Raw genomic sequence first — 20,881 nt, forward strand, 5'->3', positions numbered from 1 at the left:
ATACTAAAGCTAAATGTACTAATTGATCTTCGAATGTTAAAGCAACCTGGAATAACCTCTATTTGGTCCAATAAATTATTATTTTTACATATTTTTAAATTCAATTTGGTTAAGTTTTATTAAGGATTTCTGCATCTATGTTCATAAGTAACTATTCTCCTTGTGAGGTCTTTGGTGCCAGAATTAAGGTAATAATTAGATGGAATATGTTCTGTTCCTTACTCCTTTATTTTCTAAAAGACATTATGTAAACTGGTATGACTTTTACCTTAAATGTTTGATAGAATTGACAGGGGAGATCTGCTGGTCAAAAGGTTTTTAATTATAAGTTGATTTAACTGATACAAGAGTATTCAAATTTTCTATTTCTTCAGTTACTTTTGTTCATTCAGTCTTTCAAGGAATTTGCCCTTTAATTTAGGTTGTGAATGCATTTGTGATATTCAAATCTGTTTATAGTATTCTTTTATTATGCTTTCAACATCTGTAGGATCTGTAGTGATGTCCCCTCTTTCATTCCTGATATCATTCCTTATATCTTCTTTCTGTCAGTGCAACCACAGACTTTCATTAATTTTTCTCTATTTTTGTTCACTTTATATTTAATTACTTTTCTTCCATCACTTTAGGACATACTTGCTCTTATTTTTCTAATTTCATAGGATGAGAACTCAAGACAACTGATCTATTCAGATTTTTTTCACTGAATATACATATTTAAGTTATAAAATTTCCTCAAAACACTTCAGCTGCATTCTCAAAATTTCATGTTACATTTTTCATTTCTGTTAAAGCTATTTCTAATTTGTCTTGTGATGTTTTTCTCTTTGACTCATGATTTATTTAGGAATATTAATAAATCTTTGAATTTTCTAGTAATCTGATTGTTATAGATATCTAATTTAATTTCACTGTCATCAAAGAATATACCCCACATGACTTAAATTTTAAAACTTTTACTTATTGATTCTAGAAAGGAAGAAATGGAGGGAGAAAAGAGATGAAGAAGAAGAGGGTGCAAAAGTGGGAGAGAGGGGGAGGGAGATGATAAATGAAGAGGGAGGAACAGAAAAAGAGAGCGGGAGAGAGACAGAGATTGAGGTTAAGAGTAATTTGTTGTTCCATGTACTTTATGCATTCATTGGTTGATTCTTGTATATGCCCTGACTGGGGATCAAACCTGCAACCTTGGCGTATGGGGACTATGCTCTAACCAACTGAGCTACCTGGCCTAGGCTGTTTTAACTCTTTAAAAAATGTATTTAGGCTTGCTTTATAGCTTAGCATATTTTCTCTCCTAATAAACAAACCATGTGCACTTGAAAAAATATATATTCTGCTGTTGTTGGGTATACTAGTGCATAAACATCAAATAAGATAGTTGGTAGTATTAAAATCCACCCCAGTTGATTTATTGTCTAGTTTTAGTATTGATTGTTTAGACACTCACATCTTCAAATATGATTGTAGAAGGGTCTATTTCTCCTTCAGTTTCTGCCTCATGTATTTGGAAACTCTGTTATTAAGCACACACACACTTATAACTGTTTCTTGCTTTTTTTTTCTGGTCTATGGGCCATAGTTTCCTTCATCTTTGCATGCCTTTTAATATTTTGGGGGGGGAAACTGAATGCTACCCATATTGCAGTAACTCTGATATTGATTTCCATTACCTACAGCTTGTTATTGTTATTTGTTGGATTATTTTCATGAACTCTAATCCCACCCATCAACCCCCAGTGTTAAGCATCTGCTGACGCTCTTCAGGAAAGCACAGCTTTGAATATGCTCACAGTAATTCTAATATGACAGTGGTACCAGTCATCCCAGTCTTTCAATAAGCACACCCAGTTGTACCACTCCCCTAATATCCATGCTCCTCTATTGTCTGCAATGATGCTCTGGAGCATAAATGCCTTTAGAAACTAAAGCAATCAAATCATAGCTGCCTTAAAGGAACAGTATGTGAGGTAGGTGTTTGAGCCTATATCCTCTTCTATCTTTGTTTTTGCCTCCCCTGTTGTCTCTGAGTTATCCTGGAGTAATTGGCTCAGCCTTAAGTAGTCTGAGCCAATTATTCAAGTTGTAATCCCCTGTTATACAAAAGACCTGTTGATATGGTACTAAACTCTGGATTGGGAGTAATCATTCTTTAATCCCATGATTAGGTCTCAATAGTTTAGTGGCCAGTGACCCTTGCCTATGACCGTCAATGCTTTTTAGCTCGCCCCCTTCCTAGAAGAGACAATAAAGAGGGAACTACAAATGGGTATTTCCCTTCCCCTACTTTGATTAGACTCTTCTTGATAAAAACCCATGTTGGTTAAATATTGGTAAAACAGATTTCCTTAAGGACAGACCTTTATTGAAAAGAACAAAAAGTGCACTGGCTGGTGTGGCTCAGTTGGCTGGAGTGTCATCCTGTAATCTAAAGGTCGTGGGTTTGATTCCTGATCAGGGCACATTACCTAGGTTGCAGGACTGGTCCCCAGTCAGGGTGTATGATATTTCTATCTCTCTCTCTCCTTTCCTCTCTCTCTAATATCAACAAAGGTATATTCAGGGGGAGGACTTAAAAAAAGAGAACACAATCCTCTGAGCATATTTTAAATGGTTACCTCCCTGCTTATCAGCACTACCACCCCCAATTCTTCCAGAGCATGAGTAGATTTTTCTCCAATTTTCACCTTGACAACCTTATGGGTACCCTATAGGGAACTGTTCCACACATGGGAAATTTAATCCAGCACCCAAATGGAAAAGCCAGTGGGTGCGAGGTTTGGCAGTCAGGACCCATGCCCACTGACAGGTTCTCCCGTGGAGAATGAGGACTGCATTGTACCTAGGCTGCTATGAGACTTGCTTTTGCTAAAACTCCCTCACCCTGAATTGAGGCAGCAAATATTTACTGCATATCTCTAAAGTAACTTTTTTTTTTAACTTTTCTGTGACTTAGTTTATTCACTTAACATTTTTAAAATATATTTATTGATTATGCTCTTACAGTTGTCCCATTTACCCCCCTTCACTCCACTCCACCCTGCCCACTCCCTCCCTCCCACATTCCCCTCCTATAGTTCATGTCCATGGGTCATACTTATAAGTTCTTTGGCTTCTACATTTCCTATACTATTCTTACCCTCTCCCTGTCTCTTTTCTATCTACCATTTATGCTACTTATTCTCTGTACCTATCCCTCCTCTCTCCCCCTCCCACTCCCCTGTTGATAACACTCCATGTGATCTCCTTTTCTGTGGTTCTGTTCTTGTTCTAGTTGTTTGCATAGTTTTCTTTTGTTTTGGTTTTAGGTGTGGTTGTTAATAACTGTGAGTTTGCTGTCATTTTTACTGTTCATATTTTTGATCTTTTTCTTAGGTAACTCCCTTTATCATTTCATATAATAAGGGCTTGGTGATGATGAACTCCTTTAACTTGACCTTATCTGAGAAGCATTTGATCTGCCCTTCCATTCTAAATGAAAGCTTTGCTGGATACAGTAATCTTGGATGTAGGTCCTTGCCTTTCATGACTTTGAATAGTTCTTGCCAGCCCCTACTTGCCTGGAAGGTCTCTTGAGAAATCAGCAGACAGTCTTATGGGAACTCCTTTGTAGGTAACTGTGTCCTTTTCTCTTGCTGCTTCTAAGATTCTCTCCTTCTGTTTCATCTTAGGTAATGTAATTATGATGTGCCTTGGTATGTTCTTCTTTGGGTCCACCTTCTTTGGGACACTCTGAGCTTCTTGCACTTCCTGGAAGTCTATTTCCTTGGCCAAATTGGAGAAGTTCTCCTTCATTATTTGTTCAAATAAGTTTTCAATTTCTTGTTCTTCCTCTTCTCCTTCTGGCACCTCTATAATTCTGATGTTGGAACATTTGAAGATGTCCTGGAGGTTCCTAAGCCTCTCCTCATTGTTTTGAATTCTTGTTTCTTCATTCTTTTCTGGTTGGATGTTTCCTTCTTCCTTCTGGTCCACACCATTGATTTGAGTCCCAGTTTCCTTCCCATCACTATTGGTTCCCTGTACATTTTCCTTTGTTTCTCTTAGCATAGCCTTCATTTTTTCATCTAATTTTTGACCAAATTCAACCAATTCTATGAGCGTCCTAATTACCAGTGTTTTGAACTGTGCATCTGATAGGCTGGCTACCTGTTTGCTACTTAGTTGAATTATTTCTGGAGCTTTGAAGTATTCTGTCATTTGGGCCATTTTTTTGTATCTTGGTGCATCTGTTTTGTAAAGGGGCGGAGCCTTAGGTGTTCCCCGGGTGGGGTAACACTGGTTGCTGTGCTGTGAGGCTGTACGTGGGGGAGGGGCCGAGAGGGAGCAATGGCGCCAGCTCCTCTCTCTGCCAGATTTCAGTCACTCTCTTCGCTTCCCACAATCAAATTGGGCCCCTCTGGTGCTGGTTCCTGAGTGGGTGGGCTTGTGCACACTCTAGGTCCCTGTGGGTCTCTCCAACAACCTCTCCTGTGAGGCTGGGAGTTTCTCCTGCTGCCGTCCCACCCACTACGGGTGTTTTCAATCAGAGGCTTGAGGCTTTCTTTCCCCACGCTGGAGGCCTGGGCTGCACTGTCTGCTTCGCTCCCTGCCGTTCGGCCGGTTTATCTATGTGCGAATGTGGGGCCACGGGGGTCAGACTGCCTTCCCTGTTCATCCCACACTCCACCAGGCAGTCTCGGTCCCCACCCCTCAGTGGCAACGCAGTCCTTTCTGCCCTGGCTGCTCGTCTCCGCCCCTCCTACCGGTCTGGATGAATGTTTCTTATATCCTTGGTTTTTGGGCTTCCTTGCCGTTCGATTTTCTGTCAGTTCTGGTTGTGTCAGGAGGCGAAGGCGCAGTATGTCTACCTATGCCTCCATCTTGGTTCTCTAAAGTAACTTTCTAAAGTCTGTGCTAAACTCCCAAGTATGGAGTGTACCAGTTCAACCACTTTCTCCCTTGACCTGTAACATCCTTCTCTTTGAAGTAATTAGCAGCATTCTGTCCTTTGTTGTCTGTAAAAGGTAATCACCTGCGGTGAACCTGTGCATAGTAAATGAGGACCATCCTCGATGTAATGTGCCCAGAAAAGCAATAAAAGCCTGTCTAGGCAGGGGTCGGCTCTCTCTAGCCCTCTCGCCCTCTCTCACTTACGGCGTAGCCATGCTGCCCTTTTTTTCTCCACAGGATTTCTGTAGTCTGTGTGTATTTGTCTACTGCCGCCACAACACAGGATCCTGCTGGTCAGGATCCACATCAGTACCTGACAGTAAAACTTATAGAAGCCTGGGGGTCTCCTTAAGGCCAAGACTTCAAGAGTTTTCACCTCTCAAGCTAGTCTTTGTTCAGTCTCCAGCAATGAGTCAATTACCCTTTAAGTATTCCTACCAGTTGCTGGCTGCAGCAGTGGTTTCTAGTCCTGGTAAACTGTCATTTATTTTTTAAAGATTTTATTTTTTTTCATTTTTGGAGAGAGGGGAAGGTAGGGAGAAAGAGAGGGAAAGAAACATCACTGTGTGAGAGAAACATCAATCAGCTGCCTCTGGCACACCCAACTGGGGACCTGGCCTGCAACCCAGGCATGAGCCCTGACTGGGAATCAAACCAGAGACCTTTTGGTTCTCAGGACAGTGTTTAATCCACTAAGGGGCATCAGCCACAGGGTGGTAAACTGTCATTTTTTATATTCATCTGTCTATCCAGTTTTCAGAGCTGCAATTTGCCTTGTGTCCCTAATTCTCTGAGGGATCTAAAAAGAATTGTTGATTTTCGGTTTTCTGTTTGTTCTTTTTCTTGTAAAGACAGGAGTGATGACTTCCAAGTTCTTTCCTGCTAGACTAAGAACCAGAACTCTATTCTTCTCTGTTTTATTTTTTTAACAGTGTTTTTTTTTTTGATTAGCATTAATTTTAATGAAATCTAATTTATAGAATGCAAATAACCCCAAATCACTATTCAACATTTTGAAAGTATGAACATGAATTAGATAATTCAGGGATAACCATACATGGGAAGATATGAGGGAGCATATTTATTATGTGATACACTACTTTGTCTACATGTAGCTCTAATTTTGAGAGAAGAGATAAGTGAGAAGCTTGTGTTAGAGAATCTGAAAGACCTGGGTCTAAAGTTCTTTATCATACTTATCAGGTGTTTAACCTTAGACCAGTCAACCTCTCTGCCATTTCTCATTCCTTATCTGTAATAACAATGCTAATAACACCTAACTTACAGGGTTCCAAGCTACAGATAAAAATACGTTAAAATTCATGAGTGATTTTTTTACTTGCTTTGGTGTTATAAAACTATTGGTTCTAAAACTTCCAACTTTACTCTAAACTCTTCATTCATGTAGAAATTTCATTAAGTCCACCATTTAGATTTTGGCAATATATTATTTCAAGTATTATATAAAAGTGGCTGAAGTGTACATGATATATGTTAGAGCTGTAATCATTATTAGTTTTTGTCAAGTGATTTTTTAATACAATACTTTGTTAAAATATGAATTTAAAGGCAATGGCAATTCTATAAACACCAACTTAATACAGGTAATGAGGATAATATGTCACTTATTCATATAGAATACTTTTTTAAATTATATTTTATTCTTTATACTATTACAGTTGTCCTGATTTTTCCACCTTTGACCCCCTCCGCCCAGCACCCCTCACTCCCTCAGGCAATACCACCCCCATTGTTCATGTCCATGGGTCATGTGTACAACTTCTTTGGCTACTCCATTTCCTATACTGTACTTTACATCCCCATGGCTATTCTCTACCTATTTGAACTTCTTAATCCCCTCACCTCTTCATGCATTACCCAACACCTCCCTCCCATCTGGCAACTATCAAAACACTCTTGTATCCATGATTCTGTCTCTGTTCTTCTTGTTTGCTTAGTATGTTTTTTAGATTCAATTGTTGACAAAAGAGTATTAATAAGTATGTTGCTTTTGTAAAAATAGATCCATGTTTTAAGGACAAAAAGTAAACCGTATATTTAATGATTATCATTGACCCTACTGCTTAGAAATCAATATTAGATCGGAAATCATGGCTACGTATGGTATATTTATAAATGTATTTGTTGTGGTATGTATTGCTATGAGTACTCAGGATCACAAGAAACTCTTATGTTCCATGATAAAGTAAATTTAGTAGCTTTAAGAACTTTAAATCCGGGACTTCCAGCCAAGATGGAGGCATAGACACACTGCGCCTCCTTGCACAACCAAAAGAAGGACAGCAACAAATTTAAAAACAAAAACCACCAACTGACAGAAAATCAAACTGTATGGAAGTCCGACAACCAAGGAGTTGAAGAAACATTCATCCAGACCAGTAGGTGGGGCAGAAAGGGGCAGCTGGGCTGAGAGGACTCACAGCAAGGTGGCGTCTGGCAGAGAAAGGCGGTGGCTTGTGGTCGGTCCCACATTTGAGTGCAGATAAACCGGGAGGAAAAACTGGGGAGCAAGGTAGACTGCACAACCCAGGGTTCCAGTGCGAGGAAATAAAGCCTCAACGCCTCTGAATGAAAAAACCTGTGGGGTTTGAGGTGGCAGTGGGAAAAATTCCCAGCCTCACAGAAGAGTTCTTCGGAGAGACCTGCAAGGTCCTAGAATGCACACAAACCCACCCACATGGGAATCAGCCCCAGAAGGACTCAATTTGATTGTGGGTAGCAGGGGAAGTGACTGAAAACCTGCAGAGAGCCAAAACAAGTGGCACTGTTCCCTCTCAGACCCCTCCCCCACATACAGCATCACAACACAGCAATGTGGGTTGCCCCAGCCTGGTGAACATCTAAGGCTCTGCCCCTTGCTATGTAACAGGTGTGCAGAGAAAAAAAAAAAGGCTCAAATGAAAGAACAGATCAAAGCTCCAGAACAAATACAACTAAGTGATGAAGGGATAGTCAACCTATCAGATGCACAGTTCAAAACACTGGTAATCAGGATGCTCATGGAAATGGTTGAATATGGTCGCAAAATAGAGGAAAAAGTACAGAGAACCAACAGTGAAGGGAAGGAAACTGGGACTCAAATCAACAGTTTGTAACAGAGGAAGAAATAAATATTCAAGCAGAACAGAAGGAAGAAACAAGAATTCAAAACACTGAGGAGAGGCTCAGGGACCTCAGGGACAACTTTAAACAGTCCAACATCCAAGTCATAGGGGTGCCGGAAGGAGAAGAGGAAGAGCAAGAAATTGAAAACTTATTTGAACAAATAATGAAGGAAAACTTCCTCAATCTGGCAAAGGAAAAAAGACTTCCTCGAAGTCCAAGGAGCTCAGAGAGTCCCAAACAAGTTGGACCAAGGAGGAACACATCAAGGCACATCATAATTGCATTAACAAGATTAAAGACAAGGAGAGAATCTTAAAAGCAGCAAGAGGAAAGGAGACAGTTACCTACAAAGGAGTGCCCATAAGATTGTCAGCTGATTTCTCAAAAGAAACCTTTCAGGCAAGAAGGGGATGGAAAGAAGTATTCCAAGTCATGAAAGGCAACCACCTACATCCAAGATTACTCTATCTAGAAGAGCTACCATTTAGAATGGAAGGGCAGATAAAGTGCTTCCCAGACAAGGTCAAATTAAAAGAGTTCATCACCAAGCCCTTATTATATGAAATGTTAAAGGGACTTATCTAAGAAAAAGAAGATAAAAAATATGAAACAGTAAAATGACAATAAGCTCACAGTTATTAACAACCAAACCTAAAACAAAAACAAAAACAAACTAAGCAAACAAGTAGAACAGGAACAGAATCACAGAAATGGAGATCACATGGAAGGTTATCAGTGGGTGAGCAGGAAAGGGGGAGGGGAAAAAAGCTACAGGGAATAAGTAGCATAAATGGTAGGTAAAAAATAGACAGGAGGAGGTTAAGAATAGTATGGGGAAAATGGAGAAGAGAAAGAACTTATATGTATGAGCCATGGACATGAACTAAAAGCGGGGAATGCGGGTGGGAGGAGGTGTGCAGGGTGGAGGGGAATAAATGGGAGAAAATGGGACAACTGTAATAGCATAGTCAATAAAATATATTTTAAAAAAAAGAAAGACAAAGAACTTTAAATCCCATCTACTTAGCTTAATTTCATGAAAATAAAGTTTAAAATAAACATTATATAAGGTTTTCCAATATGTTAAATGCTCATGTCCCCCTTTTTTCTAACCTAAATTGTATGATAAAGACTTGAAAATATCTATTTCTCAACATTAAAACAGCTCCAAGCATATTTATGAATAAAACAATATACCAACTCCTGAGCTTATAGAACACACAAGATCCTTCACAATCTGAACCGTATTTTCTTTCTTAAGCATCATATTCCTAAATTCTTGTTCTCTTGCTTATATAGTCAATGATGAAAACTGAAGGAAAAACCAAACGAAATAGCCCAACATTTCTTCAAGTTGCCATGTCCTTTCTAGTCAGTAGGTCTCTGCACATACTTGGTACCTCTACCCTGAAGTCATCAACTGAACCCTCCACACACATGTCTCTTTTATACTTTCTTTTCATTGAGGAAAATTTTATTTATCCTTAAAGACCATCTCAAATATCACAGGGCCATTAAAATTTTCTCTAGAGACATTGTATCCTTTGTGTTTCTAAAACAATTTGCCACTCTTTTAGTATCACTATTTAATAATAACAAAGGAATGTGTATATAATATAGAATTCTGACAATACAGAAAAATTAGATTATCATGTTATTTTAACTCACATAATCTGAAAAGAATTTATTTCTGATTTTCACATTTATATAAAATATAAAATAAAAATATAAAAAGTAATGTCCTGGCCTGTGTGGCTCAATTGGTTGGAGCATCATCACATAAACTGAAAGGTTGTGGGTTCAATCCCTTGTCAGGGCACATACCTAGGTTGCAGATTTGATCCCCAGTCAGGGCATGTGTGGGAGGCAACCAATCAATGTTTCTGACATGGATGTTTCTCTCCCTCTTCCCCCCTTCCTCTCTCTCTAAAAACAATGAAAAAAAAGGTCCTCTGATGAGGATTAAGAAAAAAAAGTATTTAAAAAAACTGTAGTAAAATCATAAACATAAAGATGCACATCTGTCAAAATATTTCTTATTTTGTTTTATAATGAATTTTTGTGTGTCTACTTTTCAGCAGGGGCCATGTATTGAATTGTTTTATATTCTCCTTTAAACATACCAGTTTGAATTATATAGGAAGCATTTAGCAAGATGTGACATGAAATACTAACTAACTGATCTTTAGTTTTCTTTAATGAGCTATACAGAGGTATGATTTACATATACAATGAAATATACCAATCATAGGAGAACAAGTCAATGAATTTTGACGAATGTTTCAGATTGTATAATTTCCACCCACGAAACTCACCATGGAACATTCCCATCATCTGAAAATGTTGACCTGGTGCCCTTTAGAGTCAATTGCCTCCTCCCATTTTCAGTCTCTGGCAACCATTGGTCTGCTGTATCCATAATTTATGTTTTCTAGAATTTCATATAAATAGAAACAAACAGTTTTTTGTGTCTGACTTCTAATAATCAGCATAATGGTTTGTGGATGGATGAGGGTCATCCATATGGTTTAGCTTATCAACAGTTCATTTCTTTTCATTGCTGAACACTTTCCCTTTGTGTACATATACCATAATTTGCTTATCCTTTCATCAACTGATGGACATTTGGAATTGTTTTGTGCTGTTATGAATAATTAAGTTATGATCATTAGTGTTCAAATCTTTATGTAAACTTATGTTTTCATTAGTCTTGGATAAATATCTAGGAATAGAATTGCTGGGTTATATGGTAAATCTATTTTTAACTTTATTATTATTATTTATCCTCACTCGAGGACATTTTTTTCGTTGCTTTTAGAGAGAGAGAGGAAGGGAGATAAGTAGATAGACTGGGAATGTGCCCTGACTGGGAATGTAACCTGTGACCTTTTAGACTACAGGATGATGCTCCAAATAACTGACCCACACCAGCCAGGGCTCTGTTTAACTTTAAAGAAACTGCCAACTTTTCCAAAGTTGGTGTACTTGTTTGCATTCCCATTAGCAATGTATTAGCTTTCTAGGTGCTCTGTTTCCTTGCCATCACTTAGCATCGTTGTTCTTTTTAATTGGAGCTGCTCTAGTGGGTATAAATTAAGACTTCACTATGGACTTAATTTGCATTTCATTGATGACTGAGCATCTTTTCATGCGCTTATTGGCCACTTGTATACCTTCAATGGTGAATGTGTCTATTAGAATATTTTGTCTATTTTTAAAATCAGGCTGCCTTCTTATTACTGAGCTATGAGGGTTCTGTATACATTTTTGATGAATCCTTTATCAAATATATATATTTTTAAAAAACTGTCTTTTCATCTTTAGAATGTATTTTGGAAAAAAAAGGTATTTAATTCTTATATTCATTTCATTATTTTTTATTTTATGACTCATGTTCTTGTGACCTATAGGAAATTTATCTTTAAAAAAATTGTGGCAATTTTGTAAACAATTGCTTCTGTCCGTTATCACAGTTCTATTATAGCAGTATTAAAGTGACTAATTACAAAAACCTATTAAGTCAAAGTCATAGATATTGAAAAATCAGGAATAAATATTTTAAGAGCTATAAAGAGAAACAAATTAATACAAGTTATTTTGTATGTGTTTCTTTTCCTAAAGAAAATCATTGTGTTTATTTCTAAAAACCCGAGTTAGTATATGATATATATACAGGAAATATGATAAATGTGATTTTCATGTTATTCCATTAAAGGGAAGTGGCAGATGCTACTTTTCCTTTTTCTTTATTCTAGGATACAGAAGTGACAGTGGGTGAGTCATCCTAGACAATGAGGACAAGAATAATACGCTATGGACAGTAGAGCACTAAGACAAAAACAAACATACAGAAACAGGAGTTTTATATCCCATGGAGCCGCTATAGTTTCTTATCACAAATTTAAGTCACTGTAATAGTGGGTATTTGTTGCAGCAACCATACCTGTGTTACAACTAATAAACCACCTCACTGAATGCATTTAAATGAAATACTGTATTTAGAGTCATTAGCATGGTGCAAAACAGTAAACATGATGTTAGCTATTAGATTACAGTACAAATTTAGAGATTCTCTAAGAGAAAAATTCATAAAGTAATACTTTTTATAAGTTAGCAATTTTTGAAATAAATAACTCAATTATTTTGTTATCTTTTGGTAGATTTTTAAGTAAGTGAAATAAATTTGCATGCCAACATAATATACTTGAACGGCCACTTACTTTAATATGAATTATCATATTAGTAATATAAAAAAGCAAAAGTATTGATGGAAGTCCTTACCATGGAAAGGTATTCATTCGTACCCTGTTCTTATATATCAGAATTCCTCCTGACATTACTCCAATCATAATTTCATTGTTACTCTGATCCTTCAAAAAAAGAAAATGACAAATCTAAAATACTGGGCTTTAGCTGTTAAAAATATATTTTAAAAACAGGATTAGTTTATTGTTTTTTACACAATGAGGCATTTTCAAAGGCAGCACATGATTGCGTATTTACAGAGTATATGGTAATTGTTACCTCATAAAAATAAAAGACAAATCTCAAACGTGAATGCTGCATTATTAAAAGTCACTATGGTCTAAGAATTTCCTGTAGTTTATAACTGGGGCTGACTCTTTGGGACAGGAAATTAGAATGATGAGTTAGTATCCGTCCTCACATTCCTAAAATTATGTTCCAATCACTGTGTAAATATAATGCTGTGATTGCAAAAGGTGAATAAAACAAGGAGGAGTTCAGAGTCTGGTAGAAGGCAACCTGTAATAAAACAGTATTTCGAATAGAATGAAAACTCCTATAACTAGTATAATACAATAAAAACATCATGGAAGTACAAAGTGACAAACACTTGTTGGAGAGTTTGGAAGACTCCAGAGAAGAAAATTGCAATTACACTTCGAAGACTAAGAGTTTTCATGCTAACTGATTCAACTTGAATAGCTAATGTGCACTATTGAGAAAAATGAGCAGAATTAGAGTATTTTTCATATGCTAATCAACCTTGAAATAGTTTTTGCTTCTTGACTTGAAACATTCTATCCTTAAACCAATATAGCAATAATGCTTTTACCCCCTACTCTTCATTTGCTCACAAAGACAGAATTGTTGAAAATAGAATCAAGATTCTATAATTGCCTCCCTAGGAAAATAAAAACCTTTAAAATGTAGTTTCAATAATTTCAAAATAAAGAGGACCTTATTAAATTAACCTGTCAGGTAGGATACTACATAATAAGGCCAAACACAACAGTGTATGCTGATTTTTCTGGCTGCTCATTTTGTTTAACAATAACCAGAAACATTGTACACTATTATTAAGAGTCTTAAAATCAATTTTTACAGGTCATCAATTGGCAGATTAAGCCTAAAAGATGGCAGACTTAATATATGCTACTATTACTTCTTCTGCTCCCAATCTTAAAACATCAGAGTACATGAAACAGAAAGAATCTATAACAAATGAAGGTATATAATCAATGTACCAGACATTTTAAGGAATCTGTAAAGATACAAAGAGGATAAAATCAGATTTATGGAGATAAAAAAATTACAGAGAACCACAGCTGAACTACATATACAAGAGAAAGTTCTATGTGGAGCTGGAAAGGGCAGAAAAGTTAACGGACAAAATTTCAGAGACAAGGAAGAAAAAAAATAAAAAGATACCTCAAATTACTGTCAGGGAGGGAGCATCTAAGGTGATTAGCTTTACCAGCCCTACAGTCCGGCCCCATGTGGATTGAGATATAAGACATGGAAGTGTGTGCAGCCTGTCTAAAACAGTGAGTGTGGATACTCTTGCTATTTAGGGACAGGAATTAAGAGTGATCCCCAGAAAGGATGGAGAACCCCAAGCTGAAAAAGGAAAACAATAGTCACATTCTATCTGGTAACATAGTTGTTTCTTCCTCCACTGCCATATCAGGCAGGCTATAGTAAAGACAAACATCATCCACAGCCAAGTGTAGTAGGAATCATAAATATAAAAGTAGTACACAACCAGGAACTGATAGGGTATGCGGGAAAACAGCTGTAACCAATTAAGGGCTACTGGCACTGGCAAGGAAATTGTAAGACCAACACTCAACAAATTCATGGCTTAGAACCCTCAGAAGACCAGCTCCATCCATCACGGTGACTGGTTTCAACTTGTGGTAATCACTACCCTCATCATACAATCATTGGGATACATTAGCATTCTAAAAAACCCAACTGGTTGCACAATGACTGGAAAAGGAAAGCCCATAAAAAGACACAAGGTGGCTAGTGGGGTTCTTCTGAGAAGTCTCCACCCCTTTCCAGGAAAAATCTTGAATATTCTTCCTCCTTATATGCCCTACCACTTGATTAAATGAGCCTCAATAAAAGAAGCAAATTCCACCAAGGAGGAGGGCTGCTCTGCACGTGGAGTAGCCTTCTCTCTGTCCCTTACTCACATTTTAAACTCAATGCTGGCTTGTCTTTGAATTCTTTCCTGCACAAAGCCAAGAACCCACAATGGGTCATGGACCTTCAGGTTCCTGGACCCCCAGAACATCTACATCAGAACTAATACCATTAAAGATACATACAAAACTCAACAAACAGACAAATCAATCAAGCTGTTGCTACAGTGGGAGAAAAAATGTTTAAAAAACATATTCAGGGATACCTAGGAGGTTCTAGTTCTTAAATTTTAGCTATCTAGACTGAAATAGCAGTTCCCAAGGTACTGTCAGAGGTAGTCAAGATACAACATGCTAAAAGAAGACAACTACTTATGCTTCGTGGACACAAATGCTATCAATTCAATGTATACAAAATGCATGTTGATGGCCTTATTTTAAATATCTTACTCTGCTTTTCCTCCTATCACTTACTATTTAATACTGTGCTGTAAATTGACTTGTTTAATGTTTCTTTTTTCTTTTCTTCACTAGAATCTAAGTAGCAAAGTATAGGACTTTTGTTTACCCTTCATAATTGCAGAATAGTGCCTTATACTCAATTTGTGGAATGAATGAATCTCTATCACCTACAGGAAAATATTAGGACTGTTCAGTTAGGAATCGACATCTTTAAACAACTATCCCACCCCATTTTATCTCCCTTACTCTAACTAGTAAGACCCTTCTGTTTCTTGTCAAGCCAGTTACACGATGTGTTTTGTCTACCCATAATTGAATGTTTTGTTAATGCTGTTTTCATCCCTTCTTCATGCCTGACAAAAGAAACCAAAGTCTAGATCAAGTCCATCCTCTTTGAAAATTTCATTAGTCTACATCTAACAAGTTTTTCTCACAGAAATTTATCTCTCTCTTAAAACATGTATGTGAAATACCTAATTACTGTCAGCTACATGATGATGGCTGGACTGTGTATAACAATGGCAACTTATAATAAACTATCTGTGGTAACAAAGCAGTTATAGTTGTTTACTTTGTTTAAATTTCTGATCCGTCAGGTATTAATACTTTTAGAAAATATACCAATCACACACTTGATGTCAGATTGCTATAAAGTTTCTAATTGCTAACTCCCAAGTTCTGTACGTATCTCATTCATGAATCAGCACATGTCTACGATCATACTTTGAAAATCAATGAACCATTATATTTTACATTCTTCCACAGAGAATAGTTCTCAAATAAATATTTCTAAATTGATTACTCACAGAAATATGCTTCCACTTACCCATATGTTTCATATAATCTAATTATAAAGACGTGATATGCTTTAAATATATAGTTACCTATGAAATGAATATTAAATGAGGACTAAAAGGGAGAGATCATTCAACGAAGACCAAAAGGCAGCATCCGTATGATTTGACAATATAAATTTAGAGCAACCATAAAATTGGGGGAAAGAGGATAATATTTCCAAAATTTTTTAACTTGTCTAGTAATAACTGATGTGGTAATAATACAATTACTGTTTTAATTGCAATGTAAGATAAAAATAAATTATGAGATATTCTAATTCTAGAATCCCTTGAGTCCTATAAAAATCAAAATATCCTGTATCTCAGTATAGATATGTAGAAACAATATAGATTCTAACTCTATACACTTAAAAAACATAGAAACAACCAAACCAGTAGGAATAAGCATTCCTAACACCAAGATTGAGTTTTTAAACATCATTTTCCATTAAAAGAAATCAGGGCTTGAAGAAATAGTTCATTCCACGTCTGTGGCAGAAAACAGAAAAGATAAACCTGAAAAATCTTAAAATACTAACAGCATGGAAGCTACTAAAGACTACAAAGGTATGTCAAAAGGACTTAAGGGCTGAAACAAGAGATTTCCAGTAGGCAAAGATGAGACAGTTTGAGCTTCAATAAGGAAAAGAACCTATCACACAAAACCTATAGAACCTATATTTTGAAACCTATCACACAAAATGTTTAATCCATGAATTCATAATGATATTACTTAAAAATATATTTGTGTTATCTCCTCCGAATGGTGGTGAACCAACTCATTACCTTAAAAACTAAGTAAATAAAAGGAAAAAAACAAAACACTTTCCCTGCATTTCCCATATGAACTGTTCTACTGGGCAGTCAAATAGTAAAAGAAGGGAAGTGACTCTATAAAATTATCCCACCAAATAAGTAAAAACAAAAATAACTAGGGTATTTCTACTTCGCAGCCTCTAATGAATCAATGGATCTAGGCACTGAACATCAATGGCTACTAAGATTAAAAACAGTGAAAAACAGATACTGTGTGCCTCCTGATAAAATACAACAAAGGGATCAGTACCAAATCTGATCATGATTCCAGATCAACCTTGCCTTGATCTTGCCGGAAACACAAAGAACTGCAGAACATGTTGAACTGCACCATAAATATGTGAAGAGCAAAAGTCCAGACTGAGAATCTACAGGCAAAATGACCCACTTCTTTAACAAGAAAATTCTAAGGAAGAGCAAGGGAAAGAGGAAAGGAGGAATTAAAAGACATAGAAAGGTATCTAGTTAAACAAAAAGCAAGATGAAGCTATATATCTAGGAAGGCACACTTAGGTGATAAAACCATAAAATACAAGGTAGGGAGGGGCTGTATTAGGGCAGGGTACAAAGAGGGTTCCAGGAATGGTTGGCTAAATGCTACTGGTTGACCTGGGGGTTCAAGTTGCACATCTTTGCTAAGATATACTCTTCAGTGTTTTATTTTATAATAGAATAAAGAACAGGAATATAAAATGGATGAGGTTTGGATGAATAGGAATAGATGTTCAAGAATTTCCCATCTATACCTCAATTGTTCATTTCATGTTCCCCTGTAGAGTATTCCTTTCCTTTCCTTTGGTGACTACTCCTTTTAAGACTATGTAAATATTCTAGCCTCTTAATTGTCACAGGTCAGGAGGTCACTAAAATTTTATGGTGTTGTGGATAGGAGCAACAAGAATTTTAAGTTGTATGAGACAACTGTTAAAATAATTTTCTGGCTTCCTGGAAGATGGTGGTGAGATAGGTGGGAGCTGAGTCCACTTCCCCTCAACACCAGTAAAATACCTAGCTGATCTGAGGAGCAGAGTGAACAGCCAACAGTATTCCAGCATATATGAAGATCGGAGACCAAGGATAGAGGACACTGAAAGATCTGACGGAAAGAAGAGTGCTTAAGGACAATAAGGTCCCTGGGACGTGCACAGGGACCAGAGCAGCTGAAGCCCCGGCCCGAGCGCAGGGTCTGCTGCAGGATTCTTGGGAGAGAGCCAGGCTGAGCTGTGTGAGCAGCCAGGTACTTGTTTGGACAAGGGGGGCTTGATAGGAAGAATTTCTCAAAAAGGAAAAGAAAACAGAGGCACTCAGCAGCTAATTAGAGAACTCTCCGCAGCAGCCTCTGGCGCCCCTCCCCCCTCAGCCCCGGGACTGTGAACGCAGGATAAGCAGCCCCGGCGCTCACCTGAAGCCCAGTTGTGCGCACCCAGATTAGCGGACTGGGGGCCCACACCTGAAACCTCGGGTGGGTGCGCACCGGGAGCAGAGGCTAGCTGCCCCACCCACAGGCCCAAAGCTGCGGACCCGAGGGCCTCGCGACTCAGGCCCAAAGTGGCCCCGCTGGTCCCCTGCAACTCAGGTCCAAAGCAGCAGATTGACTGATCAACGGCCTGGCTGCTTGCGAGGGACCACACCTACAACTCCTACCCAGCCCCTGCGCACACAGCCCTGCAGGGCCTACTGGCTCTCTAGGAGGAAGGCAAAACACCCAGCAGAGGGGAGCTGCAGGGCTAGGGGAGACTGCATTCCCTGGAAAGACTCGACCCAGTAGGGGGCTGAACTACCCCACAGGAGCACCAAGAGCCCCTAGCATCTAAGACAGCAAAGACCAAGAAGGTGGAGTGTGAGTTGCCCCTAACTGGTGCAAGTCAAGGACAGCACAACTGGTGAACTAAAGGCCTAGTGGGGAGCAGAAAGACACTGAGGAACTGGACTGGAGGCTGAACAACATGGAAGAGTGCGGCTCAGGAAGGAAGAAAAGTGAAACCAATCCATCCAACCACCCCCTCCCGTTCCACAGACAGGAAGACCAGCAGAACTAACCTGACCTGTTTAAAGCCAGCAGAAGATTTTTTTTTCTTTTCTTTCCTCCTTTCCCCCCCGAATTCCTTCTTCCTTTCTGTCCTTCTGTCTTTCTTTTATTCCTTCTTACTTCCATCCTTTACCTTTTTTATTCCTTCTTCCTGCCTTCTTTTATTTATTCTTTTGTTTTAATTTTTATTAAAATTCCTAATCCTGCCTCCGATCGTTCTTTATTCCTTCCTCCTTCCTTCTTTTCATTTTCTATTCCCTTTATCTCTCCTTCCCTTCTTCTTTTTTTTTTTTCTTCTCCCCCCTTTCTCTTTTTCCCACAGGTGAGACAAGAAAACCTGGAGTGCTGAAAACACCAGAGTTAGACCATGTTACACCCATAAACATCAGCTCAAGACCAGTGAGCACAGGAGATTAAGGAGACAGCACCACTGAATCCCATTGGCATTATACCATAGAAGTTCATACCATAAACCCAGGGAGTCAAAATAGATCAATTTAAGAAGCAGAGGCTAACAAGAAGGATCTCACAAACAATGGGAAGACAAAGAAACAATCCCCAAATGAAAGGAAAGGAGGAAGCCTCAGAAAGAATGCTAACTGAAAAAGAGGCAAGTCAACTATCAGATACTGAGTTCAAGGCAATGGTTATCAGGAAGCTCTCTGAGCTCACAGAGAACTACCAGAAACTACAATGAACTCACTGCAAACTATATCAACATGAAAAAGGAAATAGAAACTATCAACAAGGGCGAAGAGAAAATGAAGAATACAATTTCTGAATTGAAGAACACAGTAGAAAGAATGAAAAGCAGACTTTTGAAGCAGAGGATCAGATCAGCGAGCTGGAGGACAAAGTAGAAAAAAACACCCAGAAAGAGCAAGAAAAGGAAAAGAGGCTCAGAAAAAACGAAGAGGTAATAAGGGAAATGCAGGACAACATGAAACGTAACAATATCCGTATAATAGGAATACCAGAAGGAGAAGAAGAAGAGCAAGGGATAGAAAACCTGTTTAAAAAAGTAATGATGGAAAATTTCCCTAATCTGAGGAGAGAAAAAGTCACCCAAATCCAGGAAACACAGAGTCCCAAGCAAGAGGAACCCAAAGAGGCCCATCATAATTAAAATGCCAAATTCCAAGACAAAGAGAGGATCTTAAAGGCAGCAAGGGAGAAAAAGGAAGTAACATACAAGGGAGCCCCAATAAGGTTAGCAACTGACTTCTCAATGGCAACGCTCCAAGCCAGAAGAGAATGGCAAAAAATATTCCAAGTAATGAGAACCAGGGGCCTGCAACCAAGACTACTTTACCCAGCAAGGCTCTCAATCAAGATAGAAGGCCAAATAAAGAGTTTCCCAGACAAAAGAAGTCTAAAAGAATATGCTTCCACCAAACCAGCTCTACAAGAGATGCTAAAGGGACTGCTTTAAGGAAAGAAAGGAAAAGAGAAAGAGAGAGGAACACAGGTAGGAAAAAATGGCAATGAATAACTACCTATCGATAATAACCTTAAACGTAAATGGATTAAATGCTCCAATCAAAAGACATAGAATAGCTGAATGGATAAGAAAACATGACCCACACATATGCTGTCTACAAGAGACCCATCTCAGGACAAAAGACCTACACAGACTGAAAGTGAAGGGCTGGAAACAAATTTTCCAAGCAAACGGACAGGAAAAAAAAGCAGGGGTAGCAATACTCATATCAGACAAAATAAACGTCCAAAGAAGGGCCATAAAGAGAGACCCAGAAGGTCACTTCATAATACTCAAAGGAAGAATCCACCAAGAGGACATTAACATTGTAAATATATATGCACCCAACATAGGAGCACCCAAATACATTAAGAAAATCTTGGAGGACTTCAAGAAAGATATTGACAGCAACACAATTATAGTAGGGGACTTTTAACACCCCACTATCAAGAATGGACAGGTCTTCCAGACAAAATATCAACAAGGATATTGTGTCACTTAACAATACCCTAGAGGAAATGGACTTAACTGATATATATAGAGCTTTTCATCCCAAAGAAGCAAAAAACACATTCTTTTCAAGTGTCCATGGAACTTTCTCAAAGATACACCACATGATAGGACACAAAGCAAGCCTCAACAAATTCAAGAAAATTGAAATCATATCAAGCATTTTCTCTGACCACAAGGGGCTGAAACTAGAAACCAACCCCAAAGGAAAAAACCCAAAACACTCAAAATCGTGGAGACTGAATAGCATGCTACTAAACAATGAATGGGTCAAGAACGAGATTAGGGAAGAAATAAA

General features: G+C 38.1%; 1 protein-coding gene across 9 annotated transcripts in view; it reads right to left on the reverse strand.

The window, feature by feature from the left end:
• Window positions 1-20,881, reverse strand: part of PTPN4 (protein tyrosine phosphatase non-receptor type 4) — a 249,822-nt gene that overhangs the window by 101,533 nt on the left and 127,408 nt on the right. For all 9 annotated transcript variants that reach the window (XM_071220645.1, XM_053918579.2, XM_053918581.2 and 6 more), the window contains one exon: window positions 12,340-12,428. In XM_071220645.1, the coding sequence (XP_071076746.1) occupies window positions 12,340-12,428 (89 nt within the window). The remainder of the gene's footprint in view (window positions 1-12,339; window positions 12,429-20,881) is intronic.

Source organism: Desmodus rotundus, chromosome 2 (assembly GCF_022682495.2).
Source record: "Desmodus rotundus isolate HL8 chromosome 2, HLdesRot8A.1, whole genome shotgun sequence".
NCBI classification, from domain to species: Eukaryota; Metazoa; Chordata; class Mammalia; order Chiroptera; family Phyllostomidae; genus Desmodus; species Desmodus rotundus.